Below are 23,083 nucleotides of genomic sequence, written 5' to 3'. Positions count from 1 at the left end.
GCCAGAATCGACGAGACTGTCACATCTTCGGTCAGTACCCCGGGACCGGTGTCCTGGCCTCCGCCTGACTCGGCTGCCACTTGGTCAGTAGGGGAAGAGCTATCGGACCTCCGGGAGGCCCCTTGGCTTCCAGCACTCCCTTCGGGTGACGGCAGCCACAGCCGCTGTGACCGTGGGTCGTGCCTGCTCCTCCTCCGTTCTGACCAAGTCGCCGGTTCAGGCAGACCTACCTGGCTTCCGGACACCCCGGTTGTGGGGGAACCATGCACGGAGATCTTACCTGGGAGCACTTCCGCTCCTGGGCCAGCCCCAATCTCACCGGCCTGTTCCCCCCCTGCAGGAACAGAACCCCGCTATGAAATCTCTGGGGACCCCACATTTGCTGTGGTAGCCCCCACCCCACACACTGGTTCTCCCTCTGCAGCACCCTGCTCTCTGCTTATCCCTGCAGAGGGCAACAGATCCCAGCTCACTGGCTGATCACTTGTAGAGGCATTGTCACACATTTCTCGGACCCTCTCCCCTGTCACAGCTGCAGCTGTGTGTGTGTCTATGGTGTCTGTGCAAGCAGAAAAATCAGAGTTCACTCCCTCCTCCCTTACATCATTCATAGATAACACATTAACATTGTCAGGAGGCATGTCAGTACTGGCTGAAGGTTTAGCCCTTGGGGGGGGCCCAAACTGGGAGGTTATCTGCCCCAAATCTGTCCCAAGTAGCACGTTTGCGGGGATCCGATCAGTTACCCCCACCTCCCTCACCCCTCGTCCTGCGCCCCAGTCCATATAAACGCTGGTGATGGGCAGCGCCGGGTCAATGCCTCCAATTCCGGAGACAGCGATGGTTTTTCCAGGTACCAAGTCTTGGGGGGACACCATCTCAGGCCGCACCAGAGTCACCTCAGAGGCGCTGTCTCGCAGTCCTATGGTCGTAGACCGGCCGACGGTGACAGGTTGGAAGCTGTTCAGGGACCTACCACCACCCCCACCCACACAATACACCTTGGGCGGCCCTTGGGACGGGGACGGGGCCTTGGGACGCTGAGGGCACATGGCCTTGAAGTGTCCAGGTTGGTTGCACTGGTGGCACCGTCTTGGTTCTGCCACGGGCCTGGAGAGGGGAGTTGCGGGGGACACCCCCTGCGGTCTAGGGGCAGGTGGGGCAGTCGCAGAATTCATCTTACCCCCTCTCCAGGTGCTACTGGTGGCCGCTCTCCTGGCCTCAGGGGCCCGATTGTTGGTGTAGTCATCGGCCAGGGCAGCTGTAGCCGTGGACCCCTTTGGCTTCTGGTCTCGGATGAACTGGCGGAGATCCTCAGGGCAGTTCCACAAGAGTTGCTCCGTGATGAACAAGTCCAGGATCTCCGGTCCGGTGGAAAGCTGCAGGCCTTGGGTCCAGTGGTCGGCAGCTCAGGCAAGTGCCCGCCGGTGGTCAGCCCAGGAGTCCTTTGGTCCCTTCTGCAGGGTCCGGAACTTCTTGCGGTAGGACTCTGGAGTGAGGTTGTACTGTTGGATCAGGGCCCGCTTGATGGTGTCGTAGCCCTGATCTGCCTCAGCAGGCAAGTCCCCAAGGATATCCAGGGCCTTACCCCTTAGACGAGGGGTCAGGTATTTGGCCCACTGATCCTTGTCCAGATGGTGCTGCAGGCAAGTCCGTTCAAAAGCAGTCAGGAAAGAGTCCAAGTCTCCATCCTTCTCCAGCACTGGGAAGTCCTCAACACGGACCTTTGGAAGTTTGGTGTCTTGAAGGTCACGTGTGGCTGATGAGGGCTGGAGCTTGGCTAGATGCAGCTGGTGGTCACGGTCTGCCTGTCGCTATCGCTCTCGCTCTTCACGCGCTGCCTGCCGCTCCGCAGCCTCAGCCTCACACGCTGCCCTGCGCTCCGCAGCTTCACGTTCTGCCCTGCGCTCTCGCTCCGCAGCCTCACGCTCTGCCATGAGTTCCTTGTAGCCCTCCCGGTCTCCAGCCTGGAGTAGGGCCATAGCCATTTGAAGAAGGCTATCCGAGCGTGCCAGGCTCGGTGGAATGGCACGTGGTGATCTGCGGCCCGCTGCGGAGCCTGGTGATTCACTGTCCATTGCAGAGCGGAGGGCTGGCATCTGACTCGTTGAGGACCCTTGGGTGAGCTGCTCCTCATCTTGTCTATAATTGCCAGGTTGTGCGCTGGCCTCTGCAGAACGGTTCTCTGGTGTCGGGCTCCTGGAGGACTCGTGGTCAACCTCCTCATTGTTGTCCACAGCACCGTCCTCTACCTCCTCGCCTCTGGCCAGAGCATCGGCCATTTCTTTAGCTTTGCTCCTGGTGCCATCAACCATTCTTGCAGACTTTGGTCACTGACACAGAACTGACACCTGATGCCTCCACACACTCCACTGTATCTGCACTCTGACACTCTAGTGTTGAGCTAGTCTGAAGACCCCAGCAGCCACAGCTGCTGCAGGCAATCTTTAGTATCTGGGAGTATGGGTCTCACACTCAACCACACTATTATCTCGATCCCACCGCTGCCACCAATGTCACGAACCACCGGGGGGGGGTCACTCAGAAATCCCCCGTGCTGGCCACCAATGTCACGATCGGGGGGTAACAAGTGGGGGGTCACCCCTCCTTTATACCTCCCGACCGACAGACAGTGCACGTGACAAGCTTTCTAGCGCCCCTCTTATAGTCAGGCCAATTATGGAATTGCCCGAAAATAAGCAAGGAGGCCGCTATTCTCCTGTGCCGATGATTGAAGGGTCCCCGGTGAGAGCAAGGTATATATTCCTCCGACCTCCGCGGACGGAATATATAAGAACCTCCTCGCCTCTCACTGGCCGCCCCACAATGATCCTTGGCACACACTCGCTGCCACCAACCGATTTACGGTAACTATTAGCCGAACACACAGACGTGGGGTTCAAGATCGAGATAACAGAACAGCCCAAGATTAATTATATAATTTAATCGGCCTAAGCCACACTAGAAACTACAATATATACAATAGGGGATCTACAGAATATACATCGGTCAGAGTACAGTTACAAGCAAGATATGGATTACAAACAGGTTTACAATTCAATCAGTTACCTTGTGCGTCTGGCCACAGGGGGGCGCTGTAGACCAGGTTTCTAGGATCCTTCCCACAGATGTTTCCTACACGTGACCCCTGGCGAAAGAACCCTGGAAAATGGCCGAATTGGGGTTATCAACCTGGGCAAATCCAGGTCCCCTCCTACCTTAGTGGCCTCACAGGGAAGCACTGCCACTCCCCCCGCTTTGAGTCAGAATTATCCAGAAAGGGGATATTGGCCATAACTTTGCCTGGGAGCGTCGTAGGCAGACGTCAATGCTCTCATTGTGACAGTTATGAATTTAGCTGCGAAACGAGAGGACTCATGACCTGTCTGCCAGTTCCCCACCAGCCGATATCACGCCTGGGGTACTTCCCAAGGTCCCACTCCCATAAAAAAGGTGTGCCAGCATCATCCGCATGCGGAAACACCGTTTTTATGGTTGCCACATTTATCGGAAATATGGCTCACGAGATATTAACCATATTTTACTGGAGTCGTTCTGTCTGGATACTTCCAAGCTTGCTAATGAGATACAAACTCTTGTTACAGGGTCACGGCAGGGAGTCATCCTGTGTCCACTGTTCCCAGATCATCTAATCTCCATATCACAGGAGATGGCCATGGGATGTGTTGCTGGGATGTGACACCTTCCCAGATGTTGGACATCTGAGACCAAGAAGGGAGGGGCACTGCCATGGAGTGATGAGAGCGATTATGACTGGAAATCATAATTCCTCTTCATATCCCAGGATTTTCCTCACAGGGGTGTAGTATATGGGGGTGTTGTATATAGTGATGTAGTATATTACAGGTGTACTATATGGAGATGTATGGACTCAGACTAAGAGCGAGGAGCTCGAAATGCGTACCATCTGTATGAGGGGTCCAAGAGGACTTTTATATTTGTTGGGGATGTGATGTTCATCACCCTATGTTTTTAATGGATTCTGAATAAAGATACAACTTTTATATTATACCTGGACGTGGATGCTGGATATTTTTGCTTTATATGGAGATGTAGTATATTACAGGTTTATTATATGGAGGTGTAGTATATTACAGGTGTATTATATGGGGGTAAGTGATGTAGTATATTACAGGTGTAGTACATAGGGGTGTAGTGATGTAGTATATTACAGGTGTAGTATATAGGGGTGTAGTGATGTAGTTTATTACAGGTGTAGTATATAGGGGTGTAGTGATGTAGTTTATTACAGGTGTAGTATATGGAGGGGGTGTAGTTATGTAGTATATTACAGGTGTAGTATAGGGGAGTGTAGTGATGTAGTATATTACAGGTATATGTTACGTCCGGGTGGTGGAAGCACTGGACCGTGCACCGATGTCCCCTGAGAAGGCAGCCAAGCTGGTCACCCCGCCAGAGGGTCTTGATGCACGGCAGTCGGAGCACTATAGGTAGCTGGACAGTCCGTAGAAAAGCAGGACAGGTGGATGATGCTGAACCCACGGAGTTCTGAATGGTAGTCCGGGTGACGAGGCTCAGGGTCCGAGGCCGGGTGATAGGGTCAGGCGGGATCCGGAACCTGCTGAGCGATGGAACGGGTCACCGAGCGGAGCCAGAGACTGGAGACTGGCGGAGCTGCAGAGGTGGTGGAACATCCGCCGAAGTCACCGTCAGGGTCCAGGGATGGGGTTGGTTCGGAGCAACTGACGTGGCAGGATAGGCTCTACGAGACAGGACAGGGTTAATACACGGCAAAGCACAGAGCAAAGCAATACGGTGACCTGAACACTAGCTTGCTAAACACGTAGAACAGGCCCCGCCCACCAAGAAAGAGAAACCTTATATACCCTGTACCTGTCTATGCAATATCCTGTTTCTGGGTGCTGGCCCTTTAAGAAAGGGTCAATGACCGCGCGCGCGCCCTAATGCGCATGCGCAAGGCCTGTGTGCCAGAAGCCAGTCCAGGAAGCGGTGAGGAGGAAGCAGGAGCGCCCGGCTGGCAGTCCCTTGTCACAGAGGAGCGCCGGGAGCGGGGAGCCGGACGCATGGAGGCTGCAGGCGGGGAAGAGGAGACCGGGACCGGAGTGGTAAGTATGGAACGCCGCCGGGGAGCGGGGAGCGGGCCACGGGAACCGGAGAACGGGGCCAGGGGACCGGGAAGCGTGACAGTATAGTATATAGGGGTGTAGTGATGTAGTTTATTACAAGTGTAGTATATGGAGGGGGTGTAGTGATGTATATTACAGGTGTAGTATATGGAGGGGGTGTAGTGATGTAGTATATTACAGGTGTAGTATATAGGGGTGTAGTGATGTAGTATATTACAGGTGTAGTATAGGGGGGTGTAGTGATATAGTATATTACAGGTACAGTATATATGGGGTGTAGTGATGTAGGTTATTACAGGTGTAGTATATGGAGGGGGTGTAGTGATGTAGTTAATTACAGGTGTAGTATAGGGGGGTGTAGTGATGTAGTATATCACAGGTGTAGTATATATGGGGTGTAGTGATGTAGTTTATTACAGGTGTAATATATGGAGGGGGTGTAGTAATGTAGTATATTGGTGTCACGCTCCCCGGGTCCTTGGCTCCCCTCCCCGGGTCCTCTACTCCGCTCCCCGGGTCCTCAGCCCCGCTCCCCGGCTCACCTGCCACGCTCCCCGGGTCCTTGGCTCCTGTGCCCGTCCTTCCCAGGCCCCCTGGTCTCCGATCGCGGCGCCTGACGGCTTCCCAGGCCCTGGCCGGCTCCCCTGCGTCCTCTTCTCAGCCTCCTTCCCTGGCTTCTGGCACCCGGGCTGCGCGCATGCGCATTAGGGCGCGCGCGCGGTCACTGACCCTTTCTTAAAGGGCCAGCGTCCATTAACAGGAAATGAGGCCAAACAGGTACAGGGTATAAAGGGGTGTATTGTCCAAGAGGGCGGGGCCTGATCTTCGTGTTTCCTGAGCTAGGAGTCAGGTCTCCTTGTGTTTTCCTGCCATACTTACGTATCTCTCTTCTAGAGCTGATCCCGCCTCGCCATCCAGTCCTGCTGAATCCCGAGCCCCGCACGCTGTCCGTCTGCCATCTGACAGTCCGTACCATCTCGGATCCCTGCGGTGACCCGTCATCTCGCTCCAAAGGTTCCGGACCCCGCCTGACATCATCTTGGCTTCCGAACCTGAGCTACGTCACCCGGACTGCCATCTGTGACTCCGTGGTCCCAGGGACTCCTCCGCTACCTTCACTTGCACGGACTGTTCTGCTGCCCATCAGTGCTTCAGCTACCGGACTCCCTACCACCATCTTAGAGTTCGGCCCAGTGGATCCACCTCCTGGGTCTGCCCGACCGCCCGGCCCTGACAGTAAGATCAGGCCATGGATCCCGCTGCAGCACTATTGGCCCTGCAAGAGGAACTCCAACGCCAGCGTGAAGTCCAGACCCGCATGCTGCAATTTATGACCTCCGTGGACACCCGCCTGTACACGTTACAAGCATCAATGACGCCTGCGGCAACCAGGTCCCCCACTAGGCAATCCACGGCTCCCGCACCAGTGGCAGCCGCGTCGGATGCCTCCCGACTCCGTTTGGCGTCACCACCTCGTTATGCTGGAGATCCCAAGACCTGCAGGGGCTTCATAAACCAATGTTCCCTTCATTTCACGCAGCTGCCACATCTGTTCGCCTCCGACCAAGCCAAGGTCGCCTTTATAATGTCTCACCTGGAGGGCGAGGCACTGGCGTGGATGAACCCCTTGTGGGAGAAGGAGGACCCCATGACCAAGGATCTTCAAGAGTTCCTGCAGGCCTTTCGCAGTACCTTTGACGAGCCGGGACGCGCCTCTGCGTCTGCTTCATCACTTCTCCGCCTACGTCAAGGAACACTGACGGTGGGCCAATACGCCATCCGTTTCCGCACTTTGGCTTCTGAACTCGGGTGGAATAATGAGGCCCTGACAGCCGCCTTCTGGGAAGGACTTTCGAGTCGCATCAAAGATGAGTTGGCGGGTCGTGACGTGCCCTCCACCCTAGATGCCCTGATTGCCCTAGCCACTCGAGTAGACATTCGTTTTCAGGAGCGCTCCAAAGAGCTGGTTCGTGAGCGACGTGCGGTACGGCACTCCTCCCCGCCACAGAAATCCTCTGTGCCACAGTCATCAACAGCTGGGATTCCTGTCCACGAACCCATGCAGGTTGACCGAGTACGACAGTCTGACCAACGTCGAGCAGAGCGGCTCGCCAAGGGCCTCTGCTTTTACTGCGGAGAGGGCACACATCTCCTACGCTCCTGTCCGGAACGGCCGGGAAACTCCAAAGCCTAGGGTTGGTAGGAGAGGCCACCCTAGGTGCTGGGACTCTCTCAGACCCAGTTATGTGGACGGTACAAGTATCAACAGGAGAGACGCGCTTCACGGCTGAGGCATACCTCGACTCCGGAGCAGCAGGCAATTTTATCCAGCAGGCCACGGTGGACAAATACCAGCTGCCTGTTACTCTACTCGAGAAGCCCCTACTGATTGCCTCGGTGGATGGGAGACCCCTCTCTGATACCATCTCCTGGATCACCAAGCCGGTGGAACTGCGTATCGGTGCTCTGCACACCGAGAACATCTCTCTCTACGTCCTTCCACACATGTCCCATCAAATCCTGCTGGGACTTCCTTGGTTGCGAACACACGAACCATCAGTCAGCTGGGGTACTGGCGAAATCACCCGTTGGGGCTCTGCCTGTCATGAAAGATGTTTAAAGTCTATACAACCAGTCCGACGACCTCCGGTTCCTGAGTACCTACCGGGTCTGCCCTCGGCCTATTGGTCCTTCGCGGACGTTTTTGACAAGAAGGAGTCTGAGGTACTTCCGCCACACCGTCCCTACGATTGCGCCATCGACCTGCTCCCAGGAACAACACCACCTCGAGGACGGATATATCCGTTGTCTCCAGCCGAAACCAGGGCCATGTCCACCTACATCACGGAAAGCCTGGCAAAGGGATTCATCCGGAGATCCTCCTCTCCTGCGGGAGCAGGCTTCTTCTTCGTTAAGAAGAAAGAGGGTGACCTACGCCCATGCATTGACTACCGGGGCTTGAATCAGATTACCATAAAAAACAAGTACCCCCTACCGCTCATCCCCGAATTATTCGATCGGCTCAGAGGAGCCCGTGTGTTCACCAAACTGGATCTTCGGGGTGCCTACAACCTAGTTCGTATCCGCTCTGGAGACGAATGGAAGACCGCGTTTAATACTCGCGATGGGCACTATGAATACTGCGTGATGCCCTTCGGTCTGTGTAACGCTCCTGCCGTATTCCAAGAACTGGTGAACGACATTTTCCGGGACCTCCTCTACGTATGTGTAGTAGTTTATCTGGATGACATCCTTGTCTTCTCTCCGGACCTCCAGACCCACAGAGAGAACGTAAAGCTGGTTCTACAAAGACTGAGAGAGAATCGTCTCTACGCCAAATATGAAAAGTGCGTCTTTGAGCAGTCTTCTCTTCCTTTCCTGGGATACATCATCTCGGGTACTGGGCTGCAGATGGATCCAAAGAAGGTCTCCTCCATCCTCCACTGGCCTCCCCCTTCTGGACTGAAGGCAATCCAACGGTTCCTGGGATTTGCCAACTACTACCGCCAGTTTATCCCTCACTTCTCCGCCCTGACTGCTCCTCTCTCCGCTCTGACCAAAAAGGAGGCTAATCCAAAGGACTGGTCACCTGCGGCCGACGCCGCGTTTTGCTCCCTGAAGCGAGCATTCGCCTCCTCTCCTGTACTCCACCGACCGGAGTTAAACCGCCAGTTCACCTTAGAGGTGGATGCCTCCTCCTCAGGAGCCGGAGCAGTGCTCATGCAAAAATCCTCCTCCGGGAAGATGGTGACTTGCGGTTTCTTCTCTAAAAGCTTCTCAGCACCTGAACGTAATTACACCATCGGTGACCGAGAACTATTGGCGGTCAAACTGGCTCTGGAGGAGTGGCGCTACCTCCTGGAAGGAGCAGTGTACCCTGTGATTATCTACACGGACCACAAGAACCTGGAATACCTGCGGTCCGCTCAGCGACTGAACCCACGACAAGCCAGGTGGTCCTTATTCTTTGCCAGGTTTGACTTCCAGCTTCACTTCCGACCCGCAGACAAGAATATACGCGCTGATGCCTTGTCTAGGTCTCTCATGCCTCTGGAGCAGGAGGAAGAGACTACCCAACCTATCATCTCTCCTAGCAAGATTGTTCCGGTGGCTCCTGTCACTCTGGCCCAGATACCACCCGGGAAGACCTATGTCTCTGAGACCGACAGGCAAAAAGTGTTACACTGGGGTCATGCCCCGAAAACAGCCGGCCATGCAGGCCAGAAGAGAACATGGGGTGCGATTGTACGCCATTACTGGTGGCCATCCCTTCGCACGGACGTTGCCGCCTTTGTCTCTGCCTGCCCCTCTTGTGCCAGGAACAAGACGCCCAAACACCTGCCCTATGGCCGTCTTCTGCCTCTGCCGATACCCTCAGTTCCATGGCAACACATAGCGATGGACTTTATTACGGACTTGCCAGTATCATCCGGACACACAGTCATATGGGTCGTGGTGGATCGGTTCTCCAAAATGGCTCACTTCGTCCCTATGCCCGGACTGCCCTCTGCTCAGGAACTCGCGGAAGCCTATATACAACATATCTTCCGCTTGCATGGCTTTCCTTCCCACATCGTGTCCGACAGAGGAACTCAGTTCACCTCCCGCTTCTGGAGGGCTCTCTGCAAACATCTGGGAGTAACTCTGGACTTTTCTTCCGCTTACCATCCTCAGTCTAATGGCCAAGTGGAAAGGGTCAATCAAATCTTGACCTCCTTCTTACGCCACTATGTCAACGCCCATCACGACGACTGGTCCACGCTTCTGCCTTGGGCTGAATTCTCCCATAACCACCACATCAGTGAGTCGTCCTCCAAATCTCCCTTCCATGTCGTTTACGGACTTCAGCCCTCCGTTCCATTGCCTATATCCCCTTCTTCGGATGTCCCTGCGGCTGATACTGTAGCCCGTGACTTCGCTACCATTTGGGACTCTGTCAAGGCGTCCCTTGGACGCGCTTCCCAGCGGATGAAAAAACACGCTGACAAGAGGCGTCTGGACCCTCCGTGTTTCTCTCCTGGTGACCTGGTCTGGCTTGCTTCCCAATACATCCGATTGAAGATACCTTCCTACAAGCTGGGTCCTCGCTACATCGGGCCGTTCAAGGTCCTCTGCAAGATCAACGAGGTCTCCTACAAGCTACAGCTCCCGGCCACGATGAGGATACCCAACTCATTCCACGTCTCCCTGCTCAAGCCGGTTGTCCTTGGTCCCTTCTCCGCTGCTGCCAGTCCGGCTCCTCCACCTATTGCCGATGACGACATCTATGCGGTAAGGGATATCGTGGCCATGAAGACTGTTCGAGGCCGACAGTTCTTTCTGGTGGACTGGGAGGGGTATGGTCCTGAGGATAGGTCCTGGGAGCCCAGGGAGAACGTGGGCACTCCTCTGATCCGTGCCTTCATGTCCCGGTTGCGGGGAGGGGGGCGTGGGGGGGGGGGGTACTGTCACGCTCCCCGGGTCCTTGGCTCCCCTCCCCGGGTCCTCTACTCCGCTCCCCGGGTCCTCAGCCCCGCTCCCCGGCTCACCTGCCACGCTCCCCGGGTCCTTGGCTCCTGTGCCCGTCCTTCCCAGGCCCCCTGGTCTCCGATCGCGGCGCCCGACGGCTTCCCAGGCCCTGGCCGGCTCCCCTGCGTCCTCTTCTCAGCCTCCTTCCCTGGCTTCTGGCACCCGGGCTGCGCATGCGCATTAGGGCGCGCGCGCGGTCACTGACCCTTTCTTAAAGGGCCAGCGTCCATTAACAGGAAATGAGGCCAAACAGGTACAGGGTATAAAGGGGTGTATTGTCCAAGAGGGCGGGGCCTGATCTTCGTGTTTCCTGAGCTAGGAGTCAGGTCTCCTTGTGTTTTCCTGCCATACTTACGTATCTCTCTTCTAGAGCTGATCCCGCCTCGCCATCCAGTCCTGCTGAATCCCGAGCCCCGCACGCTGTCCGTCTGCCATCTGACAGTCCGTACCATCTCGGATCCCTGCGGTGACCCGTCATCTCGCTCCAAAGGTTCCGGACCCCGCCTGACATCATCTTGGCTTCCGAACCTGAGCTACGTCACCCGGACTGCCATCTGTGACTCCGTGGTCCCAGGGACTCCTCCGCTACCTTCACTTGCACGGACTGTTCTGCTGCCCATCAGTGCTTCAGCTACCGGACTCCCTACCACCATCTTAGAGTTCGGCCCAGTGGATCCACCTCCTGGGTCTGCCCGACCGCCCGGCCCTGACAATTGGGTAGAACGGAGTTAATTATATTAGTCCGGCCCTCTAAACCAATCCCAATTTCTCATGCGGCCCCATGGGAAAATTAATTGCCCACCCCTGTCATAAACAGTGCTGTAAGATCAGAACTCATGAGCCTCAGTGCAGGAACTCTGATCTAGTCACCTCTGTAGTGCGACAGCTAGAATGGAGTTACTGTACAGAGGACGTTCTGATAAACAGTGCTGTGAGATCAGACATCATGAACCTCAGTGCAGCAACTCTGAACTAGTCATATCTGTACTGAGAAAACTAGAATGGAGTTGCTCTACAGAGGGTTTTCCTTAGGCCAGAGCCACACTAGCATAATGCATCAGATGAGATATGCTAATGAACTCAGATGAGGGTCTGCTGCAAGTGCGAGTTAAGTGTCATACAGTGACAGTTGAGTGTCATACAGTGTCATCCAGTGATCGGATCACAGGTGCAGAGGAGAGGATGGGATTAATCTCTCCATCTTCTCCATTACTGTCTTTGCGTATATCCAGATTTCATCCGAGCGCAGTGTGATGTTTCACACGCACCCATAGACTTGCATGAGTGCAAGTGAGTCGTAACTCCTTGGAATCGCAGCATGCTGCCATTTTTTCTTCAGTCCGATCGGGACTGAAGAAAAAATCATAGATCTGAGCTGCATCATTGTCTAACATGAAGCCGAGTGCAATGCGAGATTTTCTCGAGTCATACGCCAGTGTGACTCTGGCTTTATAGACAGTACAGTGTCTAGAAATCATGAACCTCAGTGCAACAACTGCGATCTAGTCATCTCTGTACTGAGCAGTGGTGTAACTAGAGTTTGATGGGCCCCAGTGCAAAGTTTAAACCTGCCCCCCCCCCAACACAGACACGGGGTACGGGATAATGACACCGACACTCGGGGTATGGGATAATGACGCTGACACTCGGGGTACGGGATAATTACGTTAACACTTGGCTCTTTCCCTCAGCACTCAGGTTTCCCATGATCTGAAATCCCTCTTCTATCATCAGCCAGCTTTGCTATGTTCTGATATCCATCTTGTCCTCAGTACCCAGCTTCCCTATGCTCTGCTATACATCTTTCCCTCAGCACACAGATTTCCCATGCTCTGATATACATCTTTCCCTCAGCACACAGTTTTCCCATGATCTGATATACATCTTTCCCTCAGCACACAGTTTTCCCATGCTCTGATATCCATCTTGTCCTCAGGACCCAGCATCCCTATGCTCTGCTATACATCTTTCCCTAAGCAACCAGCTTTCCCATATCATAGCTTTGGAAAGCTGGGTGCTGCGGGAAAGAGCCTCTTTCTATCAGCACAAAACTTTCCCATCCCAAGCTTATGTCTTTGTCCCCCCTCGTATATATAGTTCTCCAAATACTATAATGGCCCCCACATAGCCTTCCATATAGTATATTGGCTCCCACGTAACCCTTCATTTTATTAGAATGTGCCCCATAGTCCTCCTTGTATTATAATGCATTTCCCATAGTCCTCCATGTATAAGGTAGCTCTCATAGCCCTCCAATTATTATAATACAACTCCCATAGTCCTCCATGTATTATAATTCACCCCATAGTCCTCCATATATTATACTACAGAACATAGTCCTCCATATATTATAATGCACCCCCATAGTCCTCCATTTATTTTAATTCACCCCATAGTCCTCCATATATTATACTGCACCCCATAGTCCTCCATATATTATACTGCACAACATAGTCCTCCATATATATTATAATGCACCCCAATAGTCCTCCATGTTTTATAATGCACCCACATAGTCCATGTATAAGGTAGCTCTCATAGGCCTTCATATATTATAATGCAGCCCCCATAGTTCTGCATGTATTATAATGCACCCCACAGCTCACCATGTATTATAATGCAGACCCCATAGGCCTCCATGTATAATAATGCAGCCCCCATAATCCTGCATATATTATAGTGCAGCTCACATAGTACTTTATGTATTACTGTATAATGCACTCCCCATAGTCCTTCATGTATTATAATGCAGCCCTCAAAGTCCTCTGTATATTATACTGAACCCCATAGTCCTGCATATACTGCACCCCATAGTCATCTACGTATAATTCATCCCATAGCTTTCCATATATTATAATGCACCCCCATAGTCCTATATGTATTATAATGCAGTCCCCAGAATCCTTCATATTGTATTATTCACCCCAGAGTCCTTCATGTATTCTAATGCAGCCCTATGGCCCATGTATAAGGTAACACGATTAGTCCTCATATAATGCAGCCCCATAGTCATTCATATTGTATTATGCGGCCCAATAGTCCTCCATGTATAATACACCCCTGCATTCCATGTATAAGGTGTCCTTCATATGGTATTATGCAGCCCCATAGTTCTCCATGTATAATGCACTCGCATTCCATGTATAAGGTGTCCTTCATATTGTATTATGCAGCCCCAAAATCCTCCATATATAATGCACCCCTATAGTCCATGTATAAGGTAACCCCATTAGTCTTCCATATAATGCAACCCCAGAGTCCTATATGTATTATAATGCACACCATAGTCCTTCATATTGCATTATGCAGCTCCATAGTCCTCCATGTATAATGCACCCCTATATTCCATGTAAAAGGGATCCTTAAAATAGTATTATGCACCCCCTTATATTCCTCCATATAGTATTATGCACCCCTTTTATTCCTCCATATAGTATAATACACCCCTTATATTCTTCCATATAGTAGTATACACCCCTTATATTCCTCCATAAAATAGTATGCACCCCTTATATAGTGCAACACCATATTGTGTGCCTCAATACAATATTGTGCGCCAATATATAGTTATATGCAGCCCCCATATACTATTTTGCAAACTCCATATAGTAGTATGCTTCCCCATAGTCCTCTGGCCATCCTGATTAAATACACAAATATACTCACTTCTCCTCATTCCCCTACTGCCCCAGTCTCTTCAGCATGTGTCCACTGTTCTGCCACCCTGATATTTTAGCACAGCGGCGCGCAGTAGTGACGTCACCGTACTCCTCTGTGCTGACACATCAGAGTGTCACAGACACACAGCGGGAGAATGATGAGAAAGGGACTGTTCTGCTCCTTCTCTCATTGCTTTCAATTGTATTGGCATCTGTGATGCCGATATAATAATAATAATAATCTTTATTTCTATAGCGCCAACATATTCCGCACCGCTTTACAATTCAGGAGGCTCATATACATATACATATCATATACATAAACATATACAAACAAGTAACAGTTATAGAAGACACAATATTTAAAGGGAAAAATGGCAACCCTGCTCGTGAGAGCTTACAATCTACAATGAGATGGGGGGAGGGGCAAGGTATAAGTGCTTATTTACAATGACAATCCAGCCATCTCATGGGGGATAGATAATGGCTTCCTGGACCAGTTGGCCAGAGCCTTGAGATGCATTTGGGTGCCATGGAGTTTGACGTGGGGTTATGTTCTGAGAAGTTGTAGAGGGATTAGGTGAAATTAGTTTGGCTAGGGAGTGTGATAGGCCGCCCTAAAAAGATGCGTTTTTAGGGAGCGTCTGAAGCTGAGTAAGTTATGATTTGTCCTAACTTCTTGGGGTAGAGCGTTCCAGAGGTTTGGTGCAGCTCGGAAGAAGTGGATTCGGGAGTGGGAGGTTCGAATTAGTGTGAATGTTAGTCGAAAGTCATTTGCAGAGCGTAGAGAACGGGTGGGGTGATAGACAGAGAGGAGGGTGGAGATGTAGGGGGGTGCCGCACTGTGGAGAGCTTTGTGGGTGAGAACAAGCAGTTTGAATTGGACTGCACTGGCATCGGGCCCCAGTGACTCACGGGCCTTATAGTGGTCAAGTGGCATGCCTCGATTGGTGGTATGCCACTGGTGAAGGCTACAGGGAGATCATCAAAAAATCCACTCCAATCTAGACAGCTCACTAGTGAATCATCTAGAATGGAGTTGCTAAAATTAGGTCCTCAAAAAGCAACTACAATCCAATGTTGTAGATTGTGATGACTCTGCTGCGCTCTGTTACACTTCTCCCTGTGAGGCTCTGCCCAATCTTCAGAAAAACATCCATTCTAGTCACCTCAGCACCGACCTCTCCATAGTGGAGGCTACGATGAGGTCTTCAAAAAATCCTCTCCAATCTAGCCAGCTCACTAGTGAATCATCTAGAATTGAGTTGCTAAAATGAGGTCCTCAAAAAATCAACTACGATCCAATATTGTAAATTCTTACGATTCTGCTGCGCTCTGTTACACTTCTCTCCATTAAGCTTTGCCCAATCTTCAAAAAAACTGCAATCTAGTCACCTCAGCACCGACCTGTCCAGAGTGGAGGCTACGATGAGGTCCTCAAAAAATCCACTCCAATTTAGCCGGCTCACTAGTAAACCATCTAGAATGGAATTGCGAAAAGGAGTTCCTCAAAAAATCATCTCCAATCCAATATTGTAAATTATGACGACCCTGTTGGCTGCACTCTGTTAGGCTATGTGCGCACATTGCAGATTTGGTGCAGAAATGATCTCCATGAAATCTGCACCATCTGATAGAAAAATGCACCAAAAAACACATGCGTTTTGGTACATTTTGGTGCCATACGTTTTTCTTAATGTAGTCAATGGGTTGAAGGGCTAAAAAAGGCAGGAAAAAAACACAATAATATTTACATGCTGTAGATTGCACCAAATCTGCAAAAAAAATAACGTGCGCAAAACACGTCAGCATTTACATTGACTTTGCTGACATAGCTGGCATAAAGATAGACATACAGATTTGTGCTACAAACTGCACCAAATCTGCAACAAAAAGCGCAGTGTGCACACAGCCTTACGCTTCTTCCCATGAGGCTCCACCCACTCTTCAAAAATGTCGCTATCGAGGCTGGGACTGGAGGGCGTAAAGTAAAACTCAAAAAGGAATTTTACCCTCTAGAAATACATAAAAATATAACAGTGTGGACGTTTGCTCCATTAAAAACGTGAGCAATTCCTGAAAAAGCATTAAAACATCAGTCATAAAATCATTAAAATTATAAAGCTGGTATATGTATGTTCATATGTGTGTGTGTGTATATATATATATATATATATATATATATATATATGTGTGCGTGTGTTTATCTATGTGTGTAGATATGTGTGTGTGTATATATATATATATATATATATATATATATATATATATACAGTATATTTGTATGTGTGTGTGTGTATATATATATATATATGTGTGTGTGTATACATATATGTGTGTTGTGTATATATATATGTGTGTGTATATATGTGTTTGTATATATGCGTGTGCATTTGTGTGTGTATACATATATATATATATATATATATATATATACAGTTAGGTCCAGAAATATTTGGACAGTGACACAAGTTTTGTTATTTTGGCTGTTTACATGTTCAGAAATACAATTATATATATAATATGGGCTGAAAGTGCACACTCCCAGCTGCAATATGAGAGTTTTCACATCCAAATCGGAGAAAGGGTTTAGGAATCATAGCTCTGTAATGCATAGCCTCCTCTTTTTCAAGGGACCAAAAGTAATTGGACAAGGGACTCTAAGGGCTTCAATTAACTCTGAAGGCGTCTCCCTCGTTAACCTGTAATCAATGAAGTAGTTAAAAGGTCTGGGGTTGATTATAGGTGTGTGGTTTTGCATTTGGAAGCTGTTGCTGTGACCAGACAACATGCGGTCTAAGGAACTCTCAATTAAGGTGAAGCAGAACATCCTGAGGCTGAAAAAAAAAGAAAAAATCCATCAGAGAGATAGCAGACATGATTGGAGTAGCAAAATCAACAGTCGGGTACATTCTGAGAAAAAAGGAATTGACTGGTGAGCTTGGGAACTCAAAAAGGCCTGGGCGTCCACGAATGACAACAGTGGTGGATGATCGCCGCATACTTTCTTTGGTGAAGAAGAACCCGTTCACAACATCAACTGAAGTCCAGAACACTCTCAGTGAAGTAGGTGTATCTGTCTCTAAGTCAACAGTAAAGAGAAGACTCCATGAAAGTAAATACAAAGGGTTCACATCTAGATGCAAACCATTCATCAATTCCAAAAATAGACAGGCCAGAGTTAAATTTGCTGAAAAACACCTCATGAAGCCAGCTCAGTTCTGGAAAAGTATTCTATGGACAGATGAGACAAAGATCAACCTGTACCAGAATGATGGGAAGAAAAAAGTTTGGAGGAGAAAGGGAACGGCACATGATCCAAGGCACACCACATCCTCTGTAAAACATGGTGGAGGCAACGTATGGCATGGGCATGCATGGCTTTCAATGGCACTGGGTCACTTGTGTTTATTGATGACATAACAGCAGACAAGAGTAGCCGGATGAATTCTGAAGTGTACCGGGATATACTTTCAGCCCAGATTCAGCCAAATGCCGCAAAGTTGATCGGACGGCGCTTCATATTACAGATGGACAATGACCCCAAGCATACAGCCAAAGCTACCCAGGAGTTCATGAGTGCAAAAAAGTGGAACATTCTGCAATGGCCAAGTCAATCACCAGATCTTAACCCAATTGAGCATGCATTTCACTTGCTCAAATCCAGACTTAAGACGGAAAGACCCACAAACAAGCAAGACCTGAAGGCTGCGGCTGTAAAGGCCTGGCAAAGCATTAAGAAGGAGGAAACCCAGCGTTTGGTGATGTCCATGGGTTCCAGACTTAAGGCAGTGATTGCCTCCAAAGGATTCGCAACAAAATATTGAAAATAAAAATATTTTGTTTGGTTTTGGTTTATTTGTCCAATTACTTTTGACCTCCTAAAATGTGGAGTGTTTGTAAAGAAATGTGTACAATTCCTACAATTTCTATCAGATATTTTTGTTCAAACCTTCAAATTAAACGTTACAATCTGCACTTGAATTCTGTTGTAGAGGTTTCATTTCAAATCCAATGTGGTGGCATGCAGAGCCCAACTCGCGAAAATTGTGTCACTGTCCAAATATTTCTGGACCTAACTGTATATGCGTGTGCATTTGTGTGTGTATACATATATATATATATATATATATATATATATATATATATATACACATACACACTGTATATATATGTGTGTGTGTGTGTGTGTGTGTATGTATATATATATATATATATATATATATATATATATATATATATATACACATGTGTTTATGTTTATATATGTGTGTATGTATATATGTGACACCCGCACGGGACCCCGAGGAATTGGAGTAGCTCGATCTGTTCCCTGTGCACCCGTCGCCGGGCCAGTGGTTGTGCAGTCGTGGCCTGGCCCGGTTCCGTGGCCCCGTGGTGCGCAATAAAAAGGGGTTAATTTAAAAGGGGATAGTCCGACTACACCAGCTCCCCCGAGCTTTGGCGCCTCAGAACAGTTTGGCGCTCGGATTCGCGTCTCCGTACCCTGGAGGAGGCTCGGTGGAGCAAAAGAAAAATAAAGATAAAATAAAAGAAAGGGAGTCTAGTCACTAAGTGCAGTTGAACAGGTTTACTTACAGCCTGGGAAAAGCTGCCTTGGGACGTGCCAGTACCAGGTGTGCCATCCTGCTGGAAGCTGTACCAGTTTAACCTGGGGGCCACTTTCCCCACCTTGCACTCGTATCAGTCTTTGGAAGTCCTCACCAGCCTGGAGCTTCTGGAGGGCCTCCTGGTGTCCCGTCCTAACACTGGCGATGTGAGCTATTTAAGGGGTATTCCCTGGCTCCCTCTTTGTCGCTTAGCCTCAGACCCTTTGTGGTTGGCTGTGCACCGTGGAAGTCCACCTGCCTGCAGAATTAACAGGATACTTAAAGTCTGTCCTGCACTGGCTGCAGCTTATACACGAAAATCCTGATGTTTGGTTCCCTTTAAAGTCTGTCCTGTCCTGGGAGATCTGCACCCCTTGCGTGCTGAACTTCAGTGAAGTACTGGGGTTCCTCTTATCCCAGGAGCTCATCCACTCGCTTCCCCTGAGTTCCTCCTTCCACTGGCCAGTCTCACCACCCAGGCTCTGGTTAGCTGCTGTCATGTTGCGCTGTGCCCTAACAGCTTCTCCTCCTCACACACACCGTGCAGTCTACTGAACTGCCTGACTGCTCATGTCACACTCTCTTCACATGGCACACTTTATCTCCTACTGTCCCCTGGCGTTTAAGAGTGCACACCCTGTTCCCCAATGACTCCGTTCATAGGTACTTCCAATGGTCTCCTTGAAGCATACCACAGCCTGATTTGAATGTGGATCTCTGATATGCATTATATGGTTCAATCAACCTGGAGAGATTCTCACTATTACACACTTACCTTTAGGATTTCAATTGGATCCCTATTGCACTAAGCCTGTATTGACGGTTGCCATTAAAATACCCCTCTGTGACACCATAGGCGATTCACGCTCTTCAACTCCCAAACTTTCTATTTTCCGCTAAGGACTATTGCCAAGGACAGCATCACTTTTCGCCAGTGTATAATGGCATCATCACCATTCCTTTTCACACCTACTTGTATTATTGCAGCAATAGGCATCATCCCACAACCACGTTTTGATCCAATTGATCCATCCAATGTATGGTCTATGTCCTTATAGATGTTCTTTAGTATCACCTTGATAAAAGCTCTACGAGCTGAAACGTCGGTGTAATTGATGAACCTTTTTTTGTGCCTTGCAATAAAATCACCTGAGAAAAAAAAAATTTCATTTCATATTCTCTTATTTGAGTGTGCCGAAGCTTGCTCTTTTTTATAGACTCTCTTCACAGACTCCTGTCACAGACTAACTGCTCTCCACTTCCTGTCTTCTCTTCTCCTCAGGTCACTTGCTCCTCCCACTGGTTTAGATCTCTCCCTCCCCCCAGTCGGCTGCCTGTCATCTCAGTGTCCAGCCCTGTCATCTGGTACTAAGGGAGTCTCCCATCCCGTCTGTGAGCTGTGCAAATGCCCTGGTGAGCTGGTGTATGTATGGACTGGTACAGATACACAGGATTCGGGCTGTTACAGAGTTGTTGCCTTTTTGTGACACCTGGTTTACCGCAGGAGCGTCACATTTCCCCTTGGTTAACTCCAGCACGTCCGTGGGCAGCAAACAAACAAATACACTGCAGTTTTTACATGCAGAACCGGTTAACATTTTAAACAGGTGAAAACATCATAAAATATGAAACTGGTTATACTCTCATCCCTTGCGGGAGGTACATTTCTTTAACGTTTCAACCTGGTTTCACCTCCTTACCATCCACCTCTCAGAGTCTCGGGCACCATCGCTCAGTGGTTTCCCACTCAAAGTCCCTGGTGTCCTTTTGTTACTTTGAACAAACTAAAGTGGTAAGGTCCTGGGAGAGGGTCACCAGTTCCAGTGGTGACAGTGTCCTGGCCTACTCTGCCACGGACCCTTCCTGCGCCATGCTCTCTCCTGGAAACAGTTCTGCATAGCAGGCTGCAGGTTTAACCTGGCTCAGCACATAAACAGTGCAATTATGTACATTTGAAAGTTTTTGTCATTTCCAGTCCTGTGACTAAGGTCCATATTTTTTTAACTGGTAAACAGGCAAAATGACCCAGAGGGGTACAGTTCAGTTTCTGTAGGGTCAACATATTTTCCACAAGACATTTTCAGAAAAATAACAAACAAACAGTGACTGGGGTAACTGGCAAATAGCTACCTTTTACTGCTGTGTACTTGCATGAGTGGGGGCTGGCACCTCAACAGTGGCCCCTTCTGGTCGAGGCTCCACATCCATGGCATACCAGCCCCGCTCTCCATGGTGCCTGGTGTAAGTGACAATATCACCAGGTTCCAAGTCTCTACCAGGGTGGCTTCTAGGGAGATGGGACACCACATCCCTCCGGGAAACAAACACTCCAGGCTTCAGGCCCGGCGATGAATTCCCATCCCCTCTTTTTGTTGAACTGGTCCACCACACCCTGGTAAAGGACTCCGCGATCTCCCCAACGAGCCAGTCTCAAAGTCTGCTTCTCTCTGAGGTCTCGGCCTCCACCTGGGTCCTCCGGGTCTCCCTTTCCTTCCACTCCCCAGCCAACTTCACTACTATGGCCTGGCACGCCTCCTCGATTTCCAGTGACGGTGCAGCGCCTAAGCTGTCTGCCCGGACAATCCGAGGGGGGGAACAAGCGGTGATCCCGAACGGGGCACCTCCTGAGGATCCGTTGCCAGAGCCCTGGCAGCAGCAGGTGACGACTCCGTTGAGGCCGGGTCGCTGACGGCGTCTTCCGCGATGGTGACTGGTGACGTAATCAGGGGCTGGGAAGCTGGAACTACAGAATGCCCAGTCAGCGACTGGGGTGCTGCGACCGCTTCTGGTCAGAAGGCAGGAGCTGGATCCCCAGTCAGCGACTGGGGTGCTGTGACGGTGTCTGGTCTGGGGGCAGGAGCTGGATCCCCAGTCAGCGACTGGGGTGCTGTGACAGTTTCTGGTCTGGGGGCAGGAGCTGGATCCCCAGTCACCGACTGGGGTGCTGTGACCATTTCTGGTCTGGCAATCACCTCTAACCCCACCACCTGGCGGCTAATGAACTCTGACAGCGCAACTCTCCACACTGAGCCTGGAACCGGTCCCACGCCCAAAGGCAGCAGCAAGGGGGTCTGGGTGGCTACCTCTTGGGACGGCACTGGTCGCGCGGCCCGGATCTCGTGGGCCCGCATCGCCACGGCAATCTCCCGCAGCTTCGAGCGCCACTCCATCACTTGCTGGAGTGATTGTGCCTGCACAAGGTCACAGAACTGGGCGAGCTCCCAGTCCCACCAGGCGGCAGTGCCTGGTTCCAGCTCACTGGTTTCTGTCTCCTCCATGGTAGACATCCTCTCCCACGGGCATCCTGAACAGGTCTCTAGTCTCTTGCAGAGTTCTGGGGTCTCTGCAGTTGTAGGTTGCCGCCTACATCGTGGAGCCACTCCCTGTGGGCAGGAGCTCCAGTTTGGCGCCCTTTGTAGCTTTGGCGCAGCAAATATTTACAGTCCAGAAAAATGGCGGCAACGTTGTAAAATGACGCCAAGGTGCATAAAAACAAAAACGCTGTCACCCGTTTTAGCGGGTCTAGTTTGTATCCTGCCAACTACGCCAATTTGCAACACCCACACGGGACCCCGAGGAATTGGAGTAGTTCGATCTGTTCCCTGTGCACCCGCCGCGGCAATTTTAAGCCACGCCCCCTAACCACACCCATTTTGCAATCTGCCACGCCCACATCCAATCCTTTTCAGCACTGCTGATCATATTGTTTAAGGCTGCGTGCCCACGATCAGTGTTTGCAGCATTTTGGATGTAGCGTGTTTTTGCTGTGTCTAAAACGCTGCATTGTACAGTACAAGCACAGTGGAGGGATTTCTAGAAATCCAGTGCCCACTGTGCTTGTTTTTTTTGCAGCAAACACTGACCTGCGGAGCGTCTTTCCAGACTGCAGCATGTCAATTGTTTGCTGCAGTTGCATGCGTCCTCCGTAGGGAGAACACAGCAGGAGACTGCAGCGCACTGAACCCTGATCGTGGGCACAGGCAGCTGCATTCTCCTGCAGAGGACACGTGCAACCCCGCAGGTCAGGACCCGCTGCCTCCAGGACACAGCGAGTCCTAATCATGGGCACAGGCAGCTGTGGTCTCCTGTGGAGGAGACGTGCAGCCCCACAGGTCAGGACCCGATGCCTCCAGGACACAGTGAGTCCTGATCGTGGGCACAGTCATACGCACATATA

General features: G+C 50.5%; 1 protein-coding gene across 1 annotated transcript in view; it reads right to left on the bottom strand.

Annotated features, from left to right (window-relative positions):
- The window catches only part of LOC142313047 (uncharacterized), a 167,376-nt gene that overhangs the window by 44,011 nt on the left and 100,282 nt on the right, over positions 1-23,083 (bottom strand). The window contains 1 exon segment of the mRNA XM_075352033.1: positions 19,880-20,055. Within this exon segment, the coding sequence (XP_075208148.1) occupies positions 19,880-20,055 (176 nt within the window).

This window comes from Anomaloglossus baeobatrachus, chromosome 5 (assembly GCF_048569485.1).
Source record: "Anomaloglossus baeobatrachus isolate aAnoBae1 chromosome 5, aAnoBae1.hap1, whole genome shotgun sequence".
In the NCBI taxonomy this organism is placed as follows: Eukaryota; Metazoa; Chordata; class Amphibia; order Anura; family Aromobatidae; genus Anomaloglossus; species Anomaloglossus baeobatrachus.
The sequence above is the reverse complement of the archived record's forward strand: the minus strand, read 5'-3'. Positions and strand labels throughout refer to the sequence as shown.